Source organism: Glandiceps talaboti, chromosome 2 (genome assembly GCF_964340395.1).
Source record: "Glandiceps talaboti chromosome 2, keGlaTala1.1, whole genome shotgun sequence".
Taxonomy (NCBI): Eukaryota; Metazoa; Hemichordata; class Enteropneusta; family Spengelidae; genus Glandiceps; species Glandiceps talaboti.
This window is the reverse complement of record NC_135550.1, coordinates 5,944,171-5,961,321: the sequence shown is the minus strand read 5'-3', so window position 1 is coordinate 5,961,321 and position 17,151 is coordinate 5,944,171. Positions and strand designations below refer to the sequence as shown.

The 17,151-nt window shown below is 35.4% G+C and overlaps 1 protein-coding gene across 1 annotated transcript in view; it reads right to left on the bottom strand.

The window, feature by feature from the left end:
• LOC144450420 (alpha-actinin-like) overlaps positions 1-17,151 on the bottom strand; it is a 60,776-nt gene that overhangs the window by 3,544 nt on the left and 40,081 nt on the right. Inside the window, exons 6-19 of the mRNA XM_078141019.1 lie at positions 16,497-16,578; positions 15,473-15,558; positions 14,507-14,599; positions 13,714-13,944; positions 13,247-13,323; positions 12,431-12,560; positions 11,501-11,592; positions 9,556-9,664; positions 8,932-9,072; positions 6,616-6,774; positions 3,348-3,432; positions 2,026-2,279; positions 965-1,111; positions 284-523 (exon numbers count right to left, since the gene is read on the bottom strand). Coding sequence (XP_077997145.1) covers positions 284-523; positions 965-1,111; positions 2,026-2,279; positions 3,348-3,432; positions 6,616-6,774; positions 8,932-9,072; positions 9,556-9,664; positions 11,501-11,592; positions 12,431-12,560; positions 13,247-13,323; positions 13,714-13,944; positions 14,507-14,599; positions 15,473-15,558; positions 16,497-16,578 — 1,926 coding nt within the window. The remainder of the gene's footprint in view (positions 1-283; positions 524-964; positions 1,112-2,025; positions 2,280-3,347; positions 3,433-6,615; positions 6,775-8,931; positions 9,073-9,555; positions 9,665-11,500; positions 11,593-12,430; positions 12,561-13,246; positions 13,324-13,713; positions 13,945-14,506; positions 14,600-15,472; positions 15,559-16,496; positions 16,579-17,151) is intronic.

Below are 17,151 nucleotides of genomic sequence, written 5' to 3'. Positions count from 1 at the left end.
ACTTACACATAGCCATCAGTGATTGGCTTAGATCATATCACGTGGTATGGACTATTGACCCATAGTGACCTCAATTTGCATATAGAGGCACTAGTTGCGTTCTATTTTCCCTAGGGAAATATTCGTGTAGGACTGAAGTAGGGATTTTCTTGGACTATGAAAAGAATATGTACCCTAAGAATAAGTAATAACATCCTTCAGGGTAAGACATATACTAATAACTAGCCTGGCAATAAGTGTATACTAGTGCCCTCCTAGCTAGACAATAAGTATTTATTATTACCTTTCCTCCAGCCAATACTTTGAATGATGACATGACTTGATCAGCTGTGTCCGAGTCCGTCATCTCTCTCGTCATGAAATCTACGAATGCCTGGAACGTGACGTAACCAGTGTTGTTGGGATCTACGATAGTCATGATACGTGCAAACTCTTGGTCTCCCATCTTGTCTTCTCTAATGTTGTAGCCAAGACTGACGAGGCAGGCACGGAAGTCACGGGGTTCAAGTTGGAGGGTGCGTTTCTATAAATACAAAATTTATGTAAATGATATCAATGCAGTGATATAATGTTGTCCTATCGTGATAACGTTGACACTCCAACCATCAAATGTCCAGAGTTTAACATAGAAGGTGACTCAGAAATAAACATTTTAAGCTTTCCACTCTTACTTGGTTCAAGAAAACTCTAACCTATTCTCAGTTCAAATCAAATCTGGGATTACAATATAAATTTTTGAAATAGAGATCAAAATGATATCAAAATGTAGTCATTTTAGAATCCAATATGGCAACTGAGTACTATTTTCACAAGGGGTAAATAAAAGATTGACGATTTCCTTGAAAACAAGACTGTGAAGCTCCAAATTTCTTTTGTTATTTGAAAAGATTCGCTTGATTTCATTGCACTTTTCTAGCTTTTACCTGATGAAAAATGGAGACATGTATAGTATAAACCTACTTACCTTGTCAAAGTGGTTGAATGATGCTCTGAAGTCAGACAGTTGTTCTTCTGTAATACCCTTGGCATCTCTGGTCAGAATCTGGTTTTCAATCTCGTTGATGTTTCTAGCAATGGCTGTCAGCAGCTGTTCCCATCCCACTCTTATTGTCTGTTAACATACAAATACATCTTGTAAGTCTCAGATCAACACAATACTAACATCTTAAACCTACAAGTCAATCCTTTTTCATTTTCTTTACCTCTCACAGCAAATGCTTTTCTAGAATCCATACTTACACAGATGGTTCATTACTAAGATTTTTTAATGTTCCACACTCAACAACAACAACAACAACAACAACAACAACAACAATAACAACAACAACAACAGCATCAAATTGCTCATTTGTCTTATAATGCACCAGGTCCTATTCTATTGCAAATCTGGCTACACACGCATGGAGCTAAGACAAACTAATATCAACAAGTGCAATAGTATCACACTTTTGGATAAAGTTGATTGATTAGGCTTCATCGTGCATATATTACGACCGGATTCAAAATTTGAATATTGCCTATTACTAACTACAGCAGATTCCTTGGTACTAAACTAATATCAAGTACTTCTTTTGTGAAAGAAATGATTGTGAAAGACGAAAACTAGAAAGTAAAAGCTTTGAAACATTAGATGGCACACAGTTTGTAGTCAATTTTTGTCTTGGTTGCAGTTTAAATATTCATCAGTATACCATGTGCAAACCAAGTTGAACAAAAAATATGGAATTTATACCCGGGTCATTCTACATCATGACAATGAGCATCTATGTCATTGCTTGAAATACAAATCAAAATATGCAAAATCACTATCATTTTCCCCAATATTTCATAAAATATTACTTACACTGGTCTAATTATACCAATCCCTAATATATTTTTTTTCATTCAGCTGGAAAATACTTATGACGTAAGGGGTTTCTCACTACTCAACTAGCAAGTTGTAGTGACAAGACCCCTTTAGATCACTCTTCTTATGGGTGAAATAAAGACAAATATTGGGTTATAATATCTGATTGTTCAGCCTACCTCCATTGTATATTGAGAATGTCTGTTCTCAAAGATATAAGCCTCTTGGCAGGCTTGGTTATAGGTTTCTAATTCATCCATATTTGGTTTATACTGTGTTACTGCTTGTTCATACTGGCGTAGTTTACGTAGTTGATCTTCTAATGTACCAGTCATTTGAGTACCGATGGTAGCAATGGCCTCCATCTGTCTCTCAATCCAAGGACCGACAACGTTGGCTTTCTGGGCAAACTGGCGTCTCATACGTTCATGGGCTGGAGAAAGAAAAGGAGGCGTCAAATCATTACAACAGTGGCGGCAAGTCAGCTTATATTATGACATGTTGATACACACAAATAAACAGACTTTGACAAGATTACACTCACAAGGTTTCCACAAGTTGCCACACATTTATCTTAATTCAGTGTTTTACACTATCTTGATTACAGGGTGATTATAATTTATATCGATGTGACTCATGTAATCCTATCACATTGAACAATCTTAGTTAGGCGATAGCGTGCTTTCCAGAGTAATAAATGCAAAGCAAAGTTAGCAAAGTCATGAACAATTCATAAATGAAAATACATCTTATCGATGACAAGTTATGATGTTAGAAAAGACCTACAGGATTTTTTGTGTGGTTGCTATAAGAATGGACAGTGTATGCCCACCAAAGCAGCACTTTGGGGTCAAACAAATTATTAAACAAATTAAGATAAGCAACGCCTTCTTAAAACGTTGTTTTTTCAAGCAAACAACTAACTATATATTGACTGGCAATTGTTAAAAATACCAATTATTAGACATTGTACAAGTAAATGAAAGGTCTATGTTATCAATACATTGTATACTAATAAGTTGAAATTGTGATTCACAGGGGCATTGATTTTTGGGTGTGGACCCAAAAGACAATTTGACTGGGTATACTGCACTATATACTGTGTGTACTACTACACAAAATATATTTACCCACAGGAGGTGATTAAATACATCTCATTGTGTACAATATTATGAGCAAGTCATTTTATCTAAAAAAAAGTTTCAAAAAAAAAACATTCCGGTTACAGCTAGTGCATCCCAGTAGCTATATCATGTAAGCTATTTTTTAAACATTTTTTGCCAGTTAAAAAATACACCAAAAATTACTGAAATCAACTCTAACGATCTGAATCACCTCTTTATAAATGGTTGATGATAAACACGGTACTGTCAACATTCACTTGATGTCCATATGTAAACAGGAACTTGATTACTTGTTTGACAACACACTGTGGGATGTGGTTGGTATAGGATCTGATCAACTACATTACTGATTACAATTTGATAGACGTCAAACTTACCTTGCTGTTTAGCTAATTCATCCTGCAAAGCTTTGTCTCTCTTGGGTACAAGATTCTTCACATCGGACCACTTTGTGGTAATATCCTACACACAAAAGAGAATTTGTCGGGCTTAAAACAGTGTCTGACAACTATCGATCATTGCAATGCCAATACAAATTATGATAATACATATCAAATATAGAAAACATCTTTATCCTTACAACCTAGACATATAGATTAATAGATAGATAGAGATAGATAAATAAATAGATAGATTAGATAGATAGGTCTAGATACAGACAGATATATATAGGATATAGACAGACAGACAGACAGACAGACAGACAGACAGACAGACAGACAGACAGACAGACTTGAATTGAATTGAATTGAATTTATTTTCACCGGAAACATAAGGTAATAACATTACAGAGAGGAAAATACAAATACAATAAAGAAAATGCTCTGGTGAGGACCATGGAAATAGTTTACTAGAAACTAATCTAGTCCATGGTCCTTATCCTGTCAAAATATAAAAGGTAAAGATACACGGCGTACTTATGATAAATAATTAATAATAACAAATAATATAGTAATAATCAATACACACATACATACTCACAAATCTATTATAGCACATGTACAGAAAAAGATATTACATATTTACAGTACAAATTAGAATCAAGAGAAAAGGTGTGTCTTTATACATTTTTTAAATTCATGTCGCTTGTGTATATTCTTAAGTTTGTTTGGTAAGGAGTTCCAATGTTTGGGTAATGCATATTTGAAATTCTTTTGACAAATTGTAAGATTAACTTTTGGAATGGGAATGTTACAACTGAGGGCTGATCTGGTAGGGTAGCTATGGGATAGACGGTTAGTAATGTAGTGGTTAATATTATGAGCATAGCGGTTATTTTGTAAGTCATAGACAAACATGCATGTTTGGAATTTACACAGTTTATGGATATCTAATATTCGGAGTTGATTGAAAAGGGGCGCAGAATGTGTTTGATAATCAGAGAAAGTGATAAGTCGAGCTAGTTTCTTTTGCAAGATTATAAGTGGTTCGAGTAATGTACGATAGGTGTTACCCCAAATTTACATAATGGCGAATACGAGAGATGATTCCGATTTTGGGACTTATAGTTCGGGTTACTTTTTCGATGTGAGATTTCCAGGTGAGAGCTGGGTCGATGGAAATACCTAGATATGTGGCCGATGATACACACTTAATTGGTGTGTCGCTAATACTTAGGGTTCCCTCGATGCGAGATATCCTCTGGGGAGTTTTGATAATCATATAGTTAGTTTTGTCAACGTTAATTGTTAGTTTGTTAGCATTGCACCAGTCGTTAGCTTTTTTAAAATGATCATTTATAACATTAAGATTGATATTATTAGTTTTCATGAATTTAAATAGGTTAGTGTCATCTGCAAATAAACGAAAATTGAAGGCGTCAGTAGATTTGTTAATGTCGTTAATATATATGAGGAAGAGGATTGGTCCAAGTATTGATCCTTGGGGTACCCCACACTTAATTTGTTTTGGATTGGAGTTGATACCATTTATGCTAACGACCTGTTGTCTATTTTTAAGGTAATTTTGAAACCAAAGGAGCGGAATACCTCTAATGCCGTAATAATATAACTTTTGGATAAGAATATGATGGTCAATTGTATCGAATGCTTTTTTGAGGTCGATAAAAATGCCAAAGGTGACGAAGCCCTGGTCCATTTTGTCAGTAATGTCAGATATGAGGTCAGCAAGGGCAATTTTCGTATTAAACTTTTTGCGGAAACCGTATTGAGTACTGAGAAGAATGTCAAATTTATCTATTTTCATATGATAATGTCTCTTTTTAGCGGAATTTAAAATTCTTGTCAACAAATTTCGGTAAAGCTTGTATTTCTTATTAAATTCAATATTATTAGGCGATTTTTTCATTTTACAGAATAAACGATATTTTGTTCTTGTTGACTTTAATAGTCCTTTTGTTAGCCAAGGCTTATGAATTTTAGTTTTCTTTATTTTTGTTCTTTTAAGGGGGGCGTGTATTGTAATAATATCATGGAATAATTGATAAAAAACATTATATGCGTGGTTTGGTTCGTCACAACCATATACAGGCTGCCAGGAAACATTGTCTAACTCAGAAAGGAAGGTCTCACGATTATATTTGGAAAAGTCGACATTTTGAAAGGTAGTATTATGATTGAAAATGTGATTAATGTTTGTAAATATAGCAAAGATTGGATAATGATCACTAATGTCGGTAGCTATAGTTCCAGTTTCAACGAAATGGTCTGTAATGTTTGTGATAATGTGGTCTATTGTTGTGTCTGTGAAAGTGGTGATTCTGGTCGAAGTGTCAATGGTTTGAATAAAGTTATAACTATTCAGGAGAGTCATATAATTAGTACTGGTGTGTGTGTTTTCACTAACATCAATGTTTAAATCTCCCAGAATTATACACTTCTTGTCTCTAACAGACATATAACTTAGGCACTTCTCCAGGCTATCTAAAAATTCATGAATTGGTGTATTTGGTTTACGGTATATTACACCGACAACTATCTTCTTCTTTTCAATAAGTGTTTCAATGAAAACAGACTCACAGTGACAAATGTCAAATGTGTTGATGCCTATAAAAGACAATGAGTTATGAATATACATGGCTGTTCCACCACCTTGTGAATGTGGACGGTTGCAAGTGATAAGTTGGTATGAGGGAAGATTGTATAGAGAACAGTCAGAGTCATTACGTAACCAAGTTTCAGATAATGCTATAATGGAGAAATTCTGAGTATCAGTCAAAAATTCTACCATTTCATCAAAATGTTTTCCTATGGATCTAATGTTAAAATGGATTGTGGAAAAAATATTGGTAGTAGCAGGGGGGTGACATATACCTCTTATTGTGTTGAATTGATCCAACGAATAATTTTGGCAGTTGTATGTTGCACTTGTTGACACATAGATATAGCCAGGCAGGCAGATAGATAGATAGATAGATAGACAGAGAGACTGACAGAGACAGATAAACAGACAGACAGACAGACAGAGACAGACATATAGATATAGCCAGGTAGGCAGGCAGATAGAGAGACTGACAGATAGACAAATAGATAGACAGACAGACAGACAGAGACAAATAGACAGACAGACAGACAGACAGACAGAGACAGATAGACAGACAGACATGCATACATACATACATATAGATTGACATGTAGAGTTGGCATTGTCAAGTAGCCATTACAGTAAATTGTAAAGTGAACTCACCTTTGAAGTAAGTGTTGTGTATGGATTACTGAGTGCTGAAGATACATTATACTGTGAACTGATTCGTTGAATTTCATTGATCAGCTGAATAATTACATTAAATTCTTTGTCAGCTTCTCCCAGGGTCATCTTAAAGTGTTCATGTGCATCTATCAGTCCCTGTCAAAATAAATGACAATGTGTTCAAATGATCAGTTGAGTATACTTCACACAGTTGATAACTATAGATTGTCTGTGGTCTATTTCACACAGTTGATAACTATAGATTGTCTGTGGTCTATTTCACACAGTTGATAACTATAGATTGTCTGTGGTCTATTTCACACAGTTGATAACTATAGATTGTCTGTGGTCTATTTCACACAGTTGATAACTATAGATTGTCTGTGGTCTATTTCACACAGTTGATAACCATAGATTGTCTGTGGTCTATTTCACACAGTTGATAACTATAGATTGTCTGTGGTCTATTTCACACAGTTGATAACTATAGATTGTCTGTGGTCTATTTCACACAGTTGATAACTATAGTCTAGATTGTCTGTGGTCTATTTCACACAGTTGATAATTATAGATTGTCTGTGGTCTATTTCACACAGTTGATAACTATAGATTGTCTGTGGTCTATTTCACACAGTTGATAACTATAGATTGTCTGTGGTCTATTTCACACAGTTGATAATTATAGACTTTCTGTGATCTATTTCACATAGTTGATAACTATAGATTGTCTGTGGTCTATTTCACACAGTTGATAACTATAGTCTAGATTGTCTGCAGTCTATTTCACACAGTTGATAACTATAGATTGTCTGTGGTCTATTTCACACAGTTGATAACTATAGTCTAGATTGTCTGCAGTCTATTTCACACAGTTGATAACTATAGATTGTCTGTGGTCTATTTCACACAGTTGATAACTATAGATTGTCTGTGGTCTATTTCACACAGTTGATAACTATAGATTGTCTGTGGTCTATTTCACACAGTTGATAACCATAGATTGTCTGTGGTCTATTTCACACAGTTGATAACTATAGATTGTCTGTGGTCTATTTCACACAGTTGATAACTATAGATTGTCTGTGGTCTATTTCACACAGTTGATAACTATAGATTGTCTGTGGTCTATTTCACACAGTTGATAATTATAGACTTTCTGTGATCTATTTCACATAGTTGATAACTATAGATTGTCTGTGGTCTATTTCACATAGTTGATAACTATAGATTGTCTGTGGTCTATTTCACACAGTTGATAACTATAGATTGTCTGTGATCTATTTCACACAGTTGATAACTATAGATTGTCTGTGGTCTATTTCACACAGTTGATAACTATAGATTGTCTGTGGTCTATTTCACACAGTTGATAACTATAGATTGTCTGTGGTCTATTTCACACAGTTGATAATTATAGACTTTCTGTGATCTATTTCACACAGTTGATAACTATAGATTGTCTGTGGTCTATTTCACACAGTTGATAACCATAGATTGTCTGTGGTCTATTTCACACAGTTGATAACTATAGATTGTCTGTGGTCTATTTCACACAGTTGATAACTATAGATTGTCTGTGGTCTATTTCACACAGTTGATAACTATAGATTGTCTGTGGTCTATTTCACACAGTTGATAACTATAGATTGTCTGTGGTCTATTTCACACAGTTGATAACCATAGATTGTCTATGGTCTATTTCACACAGTTGATAACTATAGATTGTCTGTGGTCTATTTCACACAGTTGATAACCATAGATTGTCTGTGGTCTATTTCACACAGTTGATAACTATAGATTGTCTGTGGTCTATTTCACACAGTTGATAACTATAGATTGTCTGTGGTCTATTTCACACAGTTGATAACTATAGATTGTCTGTGGTCTATTTCACAGTTGATAACTATAGATTGTCTGTGGTCTATTTCACACAGTTGATAACCATTTCATTAAATACTTAAAGGCAAACTCTCTTTAGAGTTTTGTTGTTACTTTGTCCAAGAAATGTCCAACCTATATTCAGTTAAAATCAAGAAACAAATTTTTTGAATAAGTCAATGTGTTACAAAAACTTAGTCATTTTAGAATCCAATATGGCTGCCGATGCCTGTGTTAACTCTATGGGTAATACAAGATTGACAAATTTCCTTGAAAACATTATTTCACTAGGACCACAAGCAAGCTTCCATATGGCAAACTATGGAGAGGTGTTAAGAACTGGATTTTCAGTCAAAAGCTATTAAACTCTACCTTAAAACAAGATTTCTTCAACGGTTTATAATACAAGAAGCTCAATGATTGTCATACACTTACCATGATTTCTTCCACAGTATGTACAATAAACATATCTTGTAGATCTTCCCTGGCACCATCCATCCAGTTGTTAAATGGAGCAGCTCTCTTAGCAAACTCCAAGTGTAAGTAATCAAGTCTGTCCAGAAGTTTTTCTGCTTCCTGTCAACAAAAATTTTAAAGTTAGTAGATAAAGAGGTTGTTAGATAAAAATTGCACATCAATTGCTTGTAAAAAACATCAGAGAAATGATACAGTAATTGGTATGTACTGGAAGAAATTGAGAAATCACTTGGTAGTTTGTTGGCTGATGAAACTGGCCACAATGATAAAGAGAGAAAGAAATACACTTAAACACATTTCCTATATTCACAGACATACATATACAGAGTCAGATATAGACACAAACTCTCTCACTCTCACTCTCACTCTCACTCTCTCTCTCTCTCTCTCTCTCTCTCTCTCTCTCTCTCTCTCTCTCTCTCTCTCTCTCTCTCTCTCTCTCTCTCTCTCTCTCTCTCTCTCTCTCTTTCTCCCTCCCTCCCTCCCTCAAAATTCTTATCAGTGGGTTACCATCTACTAGTACAAATGCAATAATAGCAACTACATAAATAGATGTATAGAAAAGAAAGCTTGATGACTTACAGTCAGAGCCTTTCTCTTTGCAGATGAGAGTGATCCTAGAGTATCCCACTGATCACATATCTTCTGACAGCGGGTATTCACAGCAGGTACATCATGATACTCTAGGTCACTGTAAACAATAAAAATACCGCCAATGGCGTTGTAGCACAACTGTAGTTTTTAAAAATGTTTATCCATATGCTAGTCTATGCTAACAATAGGTGTTTATTTGCTGAATAACTATCCAGTTGCCTATCCAACCATGTTGCTATCTTTACGATAAATGCTATCATTTGGCTGTTGCTATGGGCGTGGTCATGTTGTTAGATATATTTGCATACATTTGTGTATGTTTTTGTTCACTTGTGTATGAATTCCTGATATTGTCTTTGCAATATATGTGATCATTTGGCTGTTGCTATGGGCGTGGTCTTGTTGCTAGGAAAATTTACATACATTTTTTGAATGTTTATTCAATTGTCTATTAAACCCTGTTGTTATCTTTGTGAAATACACCACCGTTTGGCTGTTGCTATGGGCGTGGTCATGGTTACTAGGGTATTTGCATACATTTTTTGAATGTTTATTCATCTGTCTTTCTATTCCTGTTGTTATCTTTGCAATATACGTGATTATTTGGCTGTTGTTATGGGCGTGGTCTTGTTGCTATGCAAATTTACATACATTTTTTGGATGTTTATTCAATTATCTATTAAACCCTATTGTTATCTTTGTGAAATACACCACCGTTTGGCTGTTGCTATGGGCGTGGTCATGGTTGCTAGGGTATTTGCATACATTTTTTGAATGTTTACTCACTTGCTTACCAGATGATGTTGTTATTTGACCAAAATATACTGTCATTTGGTTGTTGCTAAAGGGTGTGGTCATGGTTGCTAGGGCCAATTTTGTCAAAATGTTTTTAAGAAAATCTGCAGAATAACAGTTTCAGAAACATCTTGCCAAGTTTCAGACTAATTGACCAAGTACTTTTTGAGATATAAGTTTTTGACCAAAAATGAACATTTTTACACCTAATTTGCATATCACTCATGGAATCATGGTATGCTTAATATTTCTTCGTCCATATATCCCTAGATACATTCCCATTAAATTTCAGCCCAATCTGCTCAGTAGTTTTAGAATTATAGATTTTTAACCAAAAAGACACATTTTTAGCCCTAATTTGCATATCACTGATGGAATCATCCCGTCATGAACAAATCTTACTTTACACCCCCTTAAGAATGTTCCCACCAAATTTCGCACCAATCTGCCCAGTAGTTTCTGAGTTTAAGTTTTTTGACCAAAAATCACATTTTTTGACCCAAATCACACACCTGTGATGCGATCATTTTGATTTGAACAATTTCCCAACTAGACACCCAAAGTAATGGACCCACCAAATATCGTGGCAATCGGTTCAGCGGTTTTTGACTTTAAGTTGTTTACACACACACACACACACACACACATCCACACACACACACACACAGACAGACAGACGCCGGGCGATCCCTATAGCACTACTGAACAAGTTCAGTTGTGCTAACAAAACAAATAAATAGCCAACAGTACTTGCCACTTGTCTTATTGTAGGACTATTGTAATGTCAACATTGGTGAGTCTATTAAAATCATATAAACACAATGCTCAACTCTCTGTACCTTTTGTTCCACAGCCAAAACCTTACATCATATACATACATACATACATACATGCATCCATCCATCCATCCCTCCCTCCCTCCCCCATCTATCCCCCCCCACCACACACACACATACATACATACATACATACATACACAAACACATTTCCAAAGTTTAATTGAACATATTTACCAGCCATTATAGTGTCAAAGTCACATATATTTCAAGGTATGCTTGTCAAAAAAATCCAACTTAAACTTGCCAACCCCAGAGTATGAATATATGGCTGTATCAAAAGTAAAGAATACAAAACTTACTTGAGTTCCTGGGCAATAGCAACAATTTGCTCTACACGTTCTTGATGGGCAGCAAGATCACTCTCAAATGCTTCATGTTTCCTTATTAACGCCTGAAATGAAATGTGTCATCTTACATAAGTCTATGTACAGCTCATTTATTTCTGAATTTTTTCATTCCATTCTTTTCCATGGATGTTGAAATGGGTGAAGAGTTATGAAGAACCCATGTGAAAGGTTGGGTAACTCTCCCCACTGCTATCACCTCGTTCCGTATGGAAAGGGTTATCTAGTCATTCCTATCCATGCTTTGAACTTACGTTTTACTATCCAGAGTGATTAGACCTATGATGTACATGTCTCAGGCAAACACGTTTGAGATATAAACACAGTTGATACTTTCTGAATGAAAAGAGTGTAACATGGGAAGATGTGAATCTAGTACTCATGTGACCAATGTAAATGACACACACACCCCTCACATATACTTTACTTCAATCTGTGGCTCATGATAGGTCAGAGTGGAATACAAAAAATACACCAGCAGTAGTGGCAGAAATGTCATATGCAATTATAAAGGCCTGGGAAAGACACTTGAGTTAACTGTTGGTGTCTTCTTTTTTTTACTGTACAAAGGGTGGAATTCTAGAACCAAACATGGCTGTCACTCTGGAATGAATGATATAAGCAGGAACATGATGCATGTGTGTATGTATGTCCCTTGCACTGTATCACCTTTGCACAAAATTTGCAAGAAATTGATCACACTTGAATACCATAAAGTGTGTATAAATTGCTGAATATGCAAGAAATGCTTTTGATAATTCAGGAGATGTGGTCAAGTACAGCACCAGACTTTCAGATACTCTAAGCTTTTCATTTCAGGTGTGTATAACCACATTCACAACATATGCATTAACATACAGGAAACATGTAACTTTTAAAAAATACCTTGAGTTCGTGAAGTTGGCATTCTTTAAAGTCTTTCGCTGCCAAAGTTTCTTCTTTGCCGTTGGACCATTCCTCATGGATGTTACATTTGTGTCGGAACTTCTGTGCCAAATGATCCAAACGTTCCAACCTAAATCACACAAAACATATTTGGTTCAAAAAATAGCAAAATACCATTACGTTGGAACAGGAAGTTCGAAACAACTATGATATTTAGTGTCAATCTCCTATTGGCCTTGATCACATAATAAGCTGTTACAGTCAGCATACACTTGGAAATGTCATTATATTTCTTCAATATATACATATGTTGACCTACAATCACTCCTGGGAAGTAAAGCATCTACTCAAACAAAAATATCTGAAAGCCTAAATTATTCTCCCCTGATAAAATTTAAAATTTGATGACTGGAAAGATGTGTTTTGAGTGTTTTAGCATGCATTAATTTTTGGTCTAGTCAATAACTATTTTATCACTCTAATTGGTTTTCTGTCATGTCTATTGTAATAGTACTAATACATTTTTCTGTACCATTCTTGCCATGGTATCTTGAAATTCCCTACAGGGACCACTTTGGAAGTAATTGGGTTTTTTTTTAAAAATAGCTTTACGTGTTATCCTTGGTGATTTTTTATTCCTTGTATTTTATTTGTACATTTTTTACCTAATAAATACAAATTCAAAATTCAAGACTAATACACAGTTACTGCCGACTGCCATAGGTCTAAAGCTCAAGTTCTACCAACGCACTGCTTTCATTTCTGTACAATATACACATATATTACTGAAATGAAATCTGTTCAGCCTATCCTTACCTTCTCATTTCTGCAAGCAGCCATTCTTCAAATCCTTTCTCAGCGACATCCAGTCCCTTCCATGCTTTAGAAATGTCCTGATATAACATCAAAAGACACCAAGAATTCATCAACACATATTACGATATTAATCAACAGTTCACATATTTGGCAAAGCACAAGGACTGCAAGTAACTATACACCGTTACACGTATGCCTTGCTTGACACTTAGTTTAATACTGTTAAAAAACTTACTACTTGTTTAAAACTTTTTCAAAAACTTTGCAAAAGAGTTTCTTTTTTTACCTAGAATTGCAAATGGTTTGATTCATTTCCATAGATAGATCATCAATCTGTTAGTTCTATCTTATCACATTCTCAATAGAAGGATCTGGAGCTTGTCAATCCTCACTCAATCTTATCACTAGAGGGCACTCTTATGAACAAAGGTGTCATCACAAAACACAGTAGGTAGATATTCACTTACGGATACCATCTTTCCGTCTGTTGGGAGGTAGGCAGGCCTGTTGCTCACTCTTAACTTAGTTTGCAATGTGTTGAAATTGGTCTCCAGTTTACCCTTCTCTTCAACTCTTGGTGGTTTGTGATGACGGCGGTAGTCACGGAATTCTTGGAGTTTTTTCTGGACTCCTGGCAGTGTATTGTCTGTGGTTCTGTTCTCCAGCCAGGGAGTAGTGCGACGGATCCATTCCAGCAGCTGCAGTAGACACACATACAATATTGAGGTGTTACTCTACAATATTTGTCATCTCTCTATACTGAACGATCATTGTTGTGTGTGCTTGTCGCTTGCTAGCATGACAATATGATGTACAGTGCCCACAATGATGAAATATTTCTGTCTGTAAAATAGCTTGTATATTACATACTGTATTTTAAATTGTACATCACCACAACACAGCAGAGGTACTACTAAACTTTGTCAGTTTCTGAATCCTGTTTAAATACATGCCTGAAACTTTGACATTATAAAAAGGTGACTGACATGCTACCTTGTACACATGGTCACACAGTTGATGATGCTAATCTTCATTATGTGGAGAAAGTACTACAGAGCACTATAAGGGAAAGTGCTGCCCTACAATGCAAACTCCCCATGTTAAACACACACGTATGCTCCCATCCTCCCCTCACACACATACGCACAAACACACACACACACACACACACACACACACACACACACACACACACACACACACACACACACACACACATACACACAGGTACATGACTGACAATACAGAGTGAGTACTTACATCACTAGCAAGCTTCTCGTACTCTTCCATCAGACGTTCATTGTCTTGGTTTACTCTTAGCACTTTACAGATACGACCAGCAGCAGTTTCAGCCTGTAACATTACAACAGTTATCAGTGCATCGGTACATCATACATAGCAAGAAAACAATAGATTTTTGTCAGGTCTACCACCAAGGAAATCAAAAACATTTAAATCCAGGTCTAATATGTATCATAGAAATCTATAAGATATATGTCTGATCATATTTGAGTTTCTCCACATGCTTAGGCGAGACAGAGGTATAAAAGGCCATTAACTTTGTGGGGGTTATTGTCAAATTTGAATGCATACATGTGAACAACGCTGTGATTTCTCTATGAAAATCCATAACAACAATGAACAGCTGGTGATTTTGGTGAGAAATTTGTGTCAAATGTGAGGACGTGTGAATGTGTTGGGAATGCATGTGTTGTTACAGAATGTTGATATTTATACACAGTATATTATACAATGTTGGACAAAACATGATCCGACTAGGGGCTTGTTCGTTACTCGTACTGAAAATCATTACTATTCATTACTCTTAATTATTTAAGATTAGAATGTCAAGGTGCTAATGACAACCACAAGGGGTGACCAGCTCTGCCTCTTTAATGATGATCAGCGGTTAACATATATAGACAACACTAAAACAAATTCATATAATAGATCAATATTATTCCACCATTACATATAAATACGGAGCCAAAGCAAGAAACTGCTTCAAAATAAATGGTGAAAAATTGAACTTGTTCAGATTATTCCCTGAATTACTTTCCTCTTCAGTATTTGTGTATTTACTACCCTCATAATTATGTGTGCCATTTACCCTACAATATTAACTCAATATTCCCTGCGTAACATTTTGCCTTGTCTGGCAATTTTTCCCCATCACTTGAAATCCCTTGTACACTATAGCACTGACACTGTTTTTGTAAACTTTACCTGTTGGGCACCAGAGAAGGCATGGTAGTAGGATGATACATAGGTCATGATAGATTTCTCATCGGGTTTGGGTGAATTCACAATATCTGAAATACAAATTTATCACCAGTAAATTTTTAAAATTACACGATCCATATAAACACTCATCACCTGTTTCATACTGGAAAAGAGAAAATCTCGATGTAACATTATCTAGACTTCCAACAGGGTTCATACAATCAAATGAAATTAAAAGAGTTTTTCAAGGAATATTCGGATCAACTTTGGTTGACCAACAAAACATATTTTGTTTGTCAACTTCTGCTTTTCAATACATATTTCGCAACTAACCAATCGACACCATGCAATAGTAACACTGATCTACTGAGTCTATCCATTTTCCTCCAAGTAAATCACACTTTGCAGGACATTTCAGGAGTCCAGTGATATTCCAGAACTTATGAGGAGTACATGAACCCTGTTGTAAGTACATTTTCATTCTGGCATACCAAAAATAAATTTTTTTTTTGAGAATTTCAATCTCCAACCTAATAAACCTGTTCATTTTTACAAGGTTTTACAACCAGTATAATTTCAATTTCTTTACAACATTAATGAGCAATGAATAGTCATTCTCACATGACTGTTACAACTCAATGAACAGGATTTGTTGACCATCAATTAGAACTCCTTACATCAACCATGATGATAATTTCTCATTCTCAGATAAACATCATCTCATGCACTCTGGATGCTACTTAATTATTACAAATCGTCACGCCAACAACGAAACACTGTACACTATGATGTCAAATGTTGACATTTACAATACACCTGACTGATACTGTCTAATCATTTCAAACATTTAAAGAGAAACTTCCTGGTTTGGAGAGATATTCTGATGTTTTCTTACTAAATTCTATGATAAATTATTCACCATACTGTAACAGTCATGTGAGAAAGATTGCACAATTATACAACAGCAGTGTACAGTATACTACATCATTTCTTGTACCACATCACTGCTAATGTTTCTATTACATACCCTCTGCGTCTAACATTCTGGGGATATCCAGGTATTTTTCAGCCACGTCAAATGCAGTGTTGAGATTATGCATAGGATCATCCTAAGAAATGAACATACTTCTCATTTGAAGACAAGACAACATACAAACAACACAAGATATACAATTCAATGGCATTCAAGTTTTAACATAAATTCATAGCACACCACCACTTGGGTCTTACTAGTCTTCTGCTTACGTCAAACTTCTTTTTTATTCCGTGTGATGTCGATATTTCTCCTTGACTGCACAGAGTGGTTGTCATACAACTCATAGTTAATCTCCTTCCATCACCATATACTTTCATATCTTTCCTCTAAAACTTCTCTCTGACAACACTTTCACTAGATTCTCATTAACTCTCATAACATCTAGCTCAACACAACAGCGGTCACTTGCATACTGTCTCATAACTGTATCTCTATCATTCAGTTTCACCTTGTACATGTATTCATGTTTCAGTAATACTATACCTGTAATATAACATCTAAACACACTTCATTCACCCTACTCATACACTGCTAAGTAACTTTCACAACATGTGCAACAGGACAGAGTATACAGAAATAAGGTGAGTATTATATGGGACACAAATTTGTTGGTTACACTCTTAAAATTGACACATTTGTCATTCTG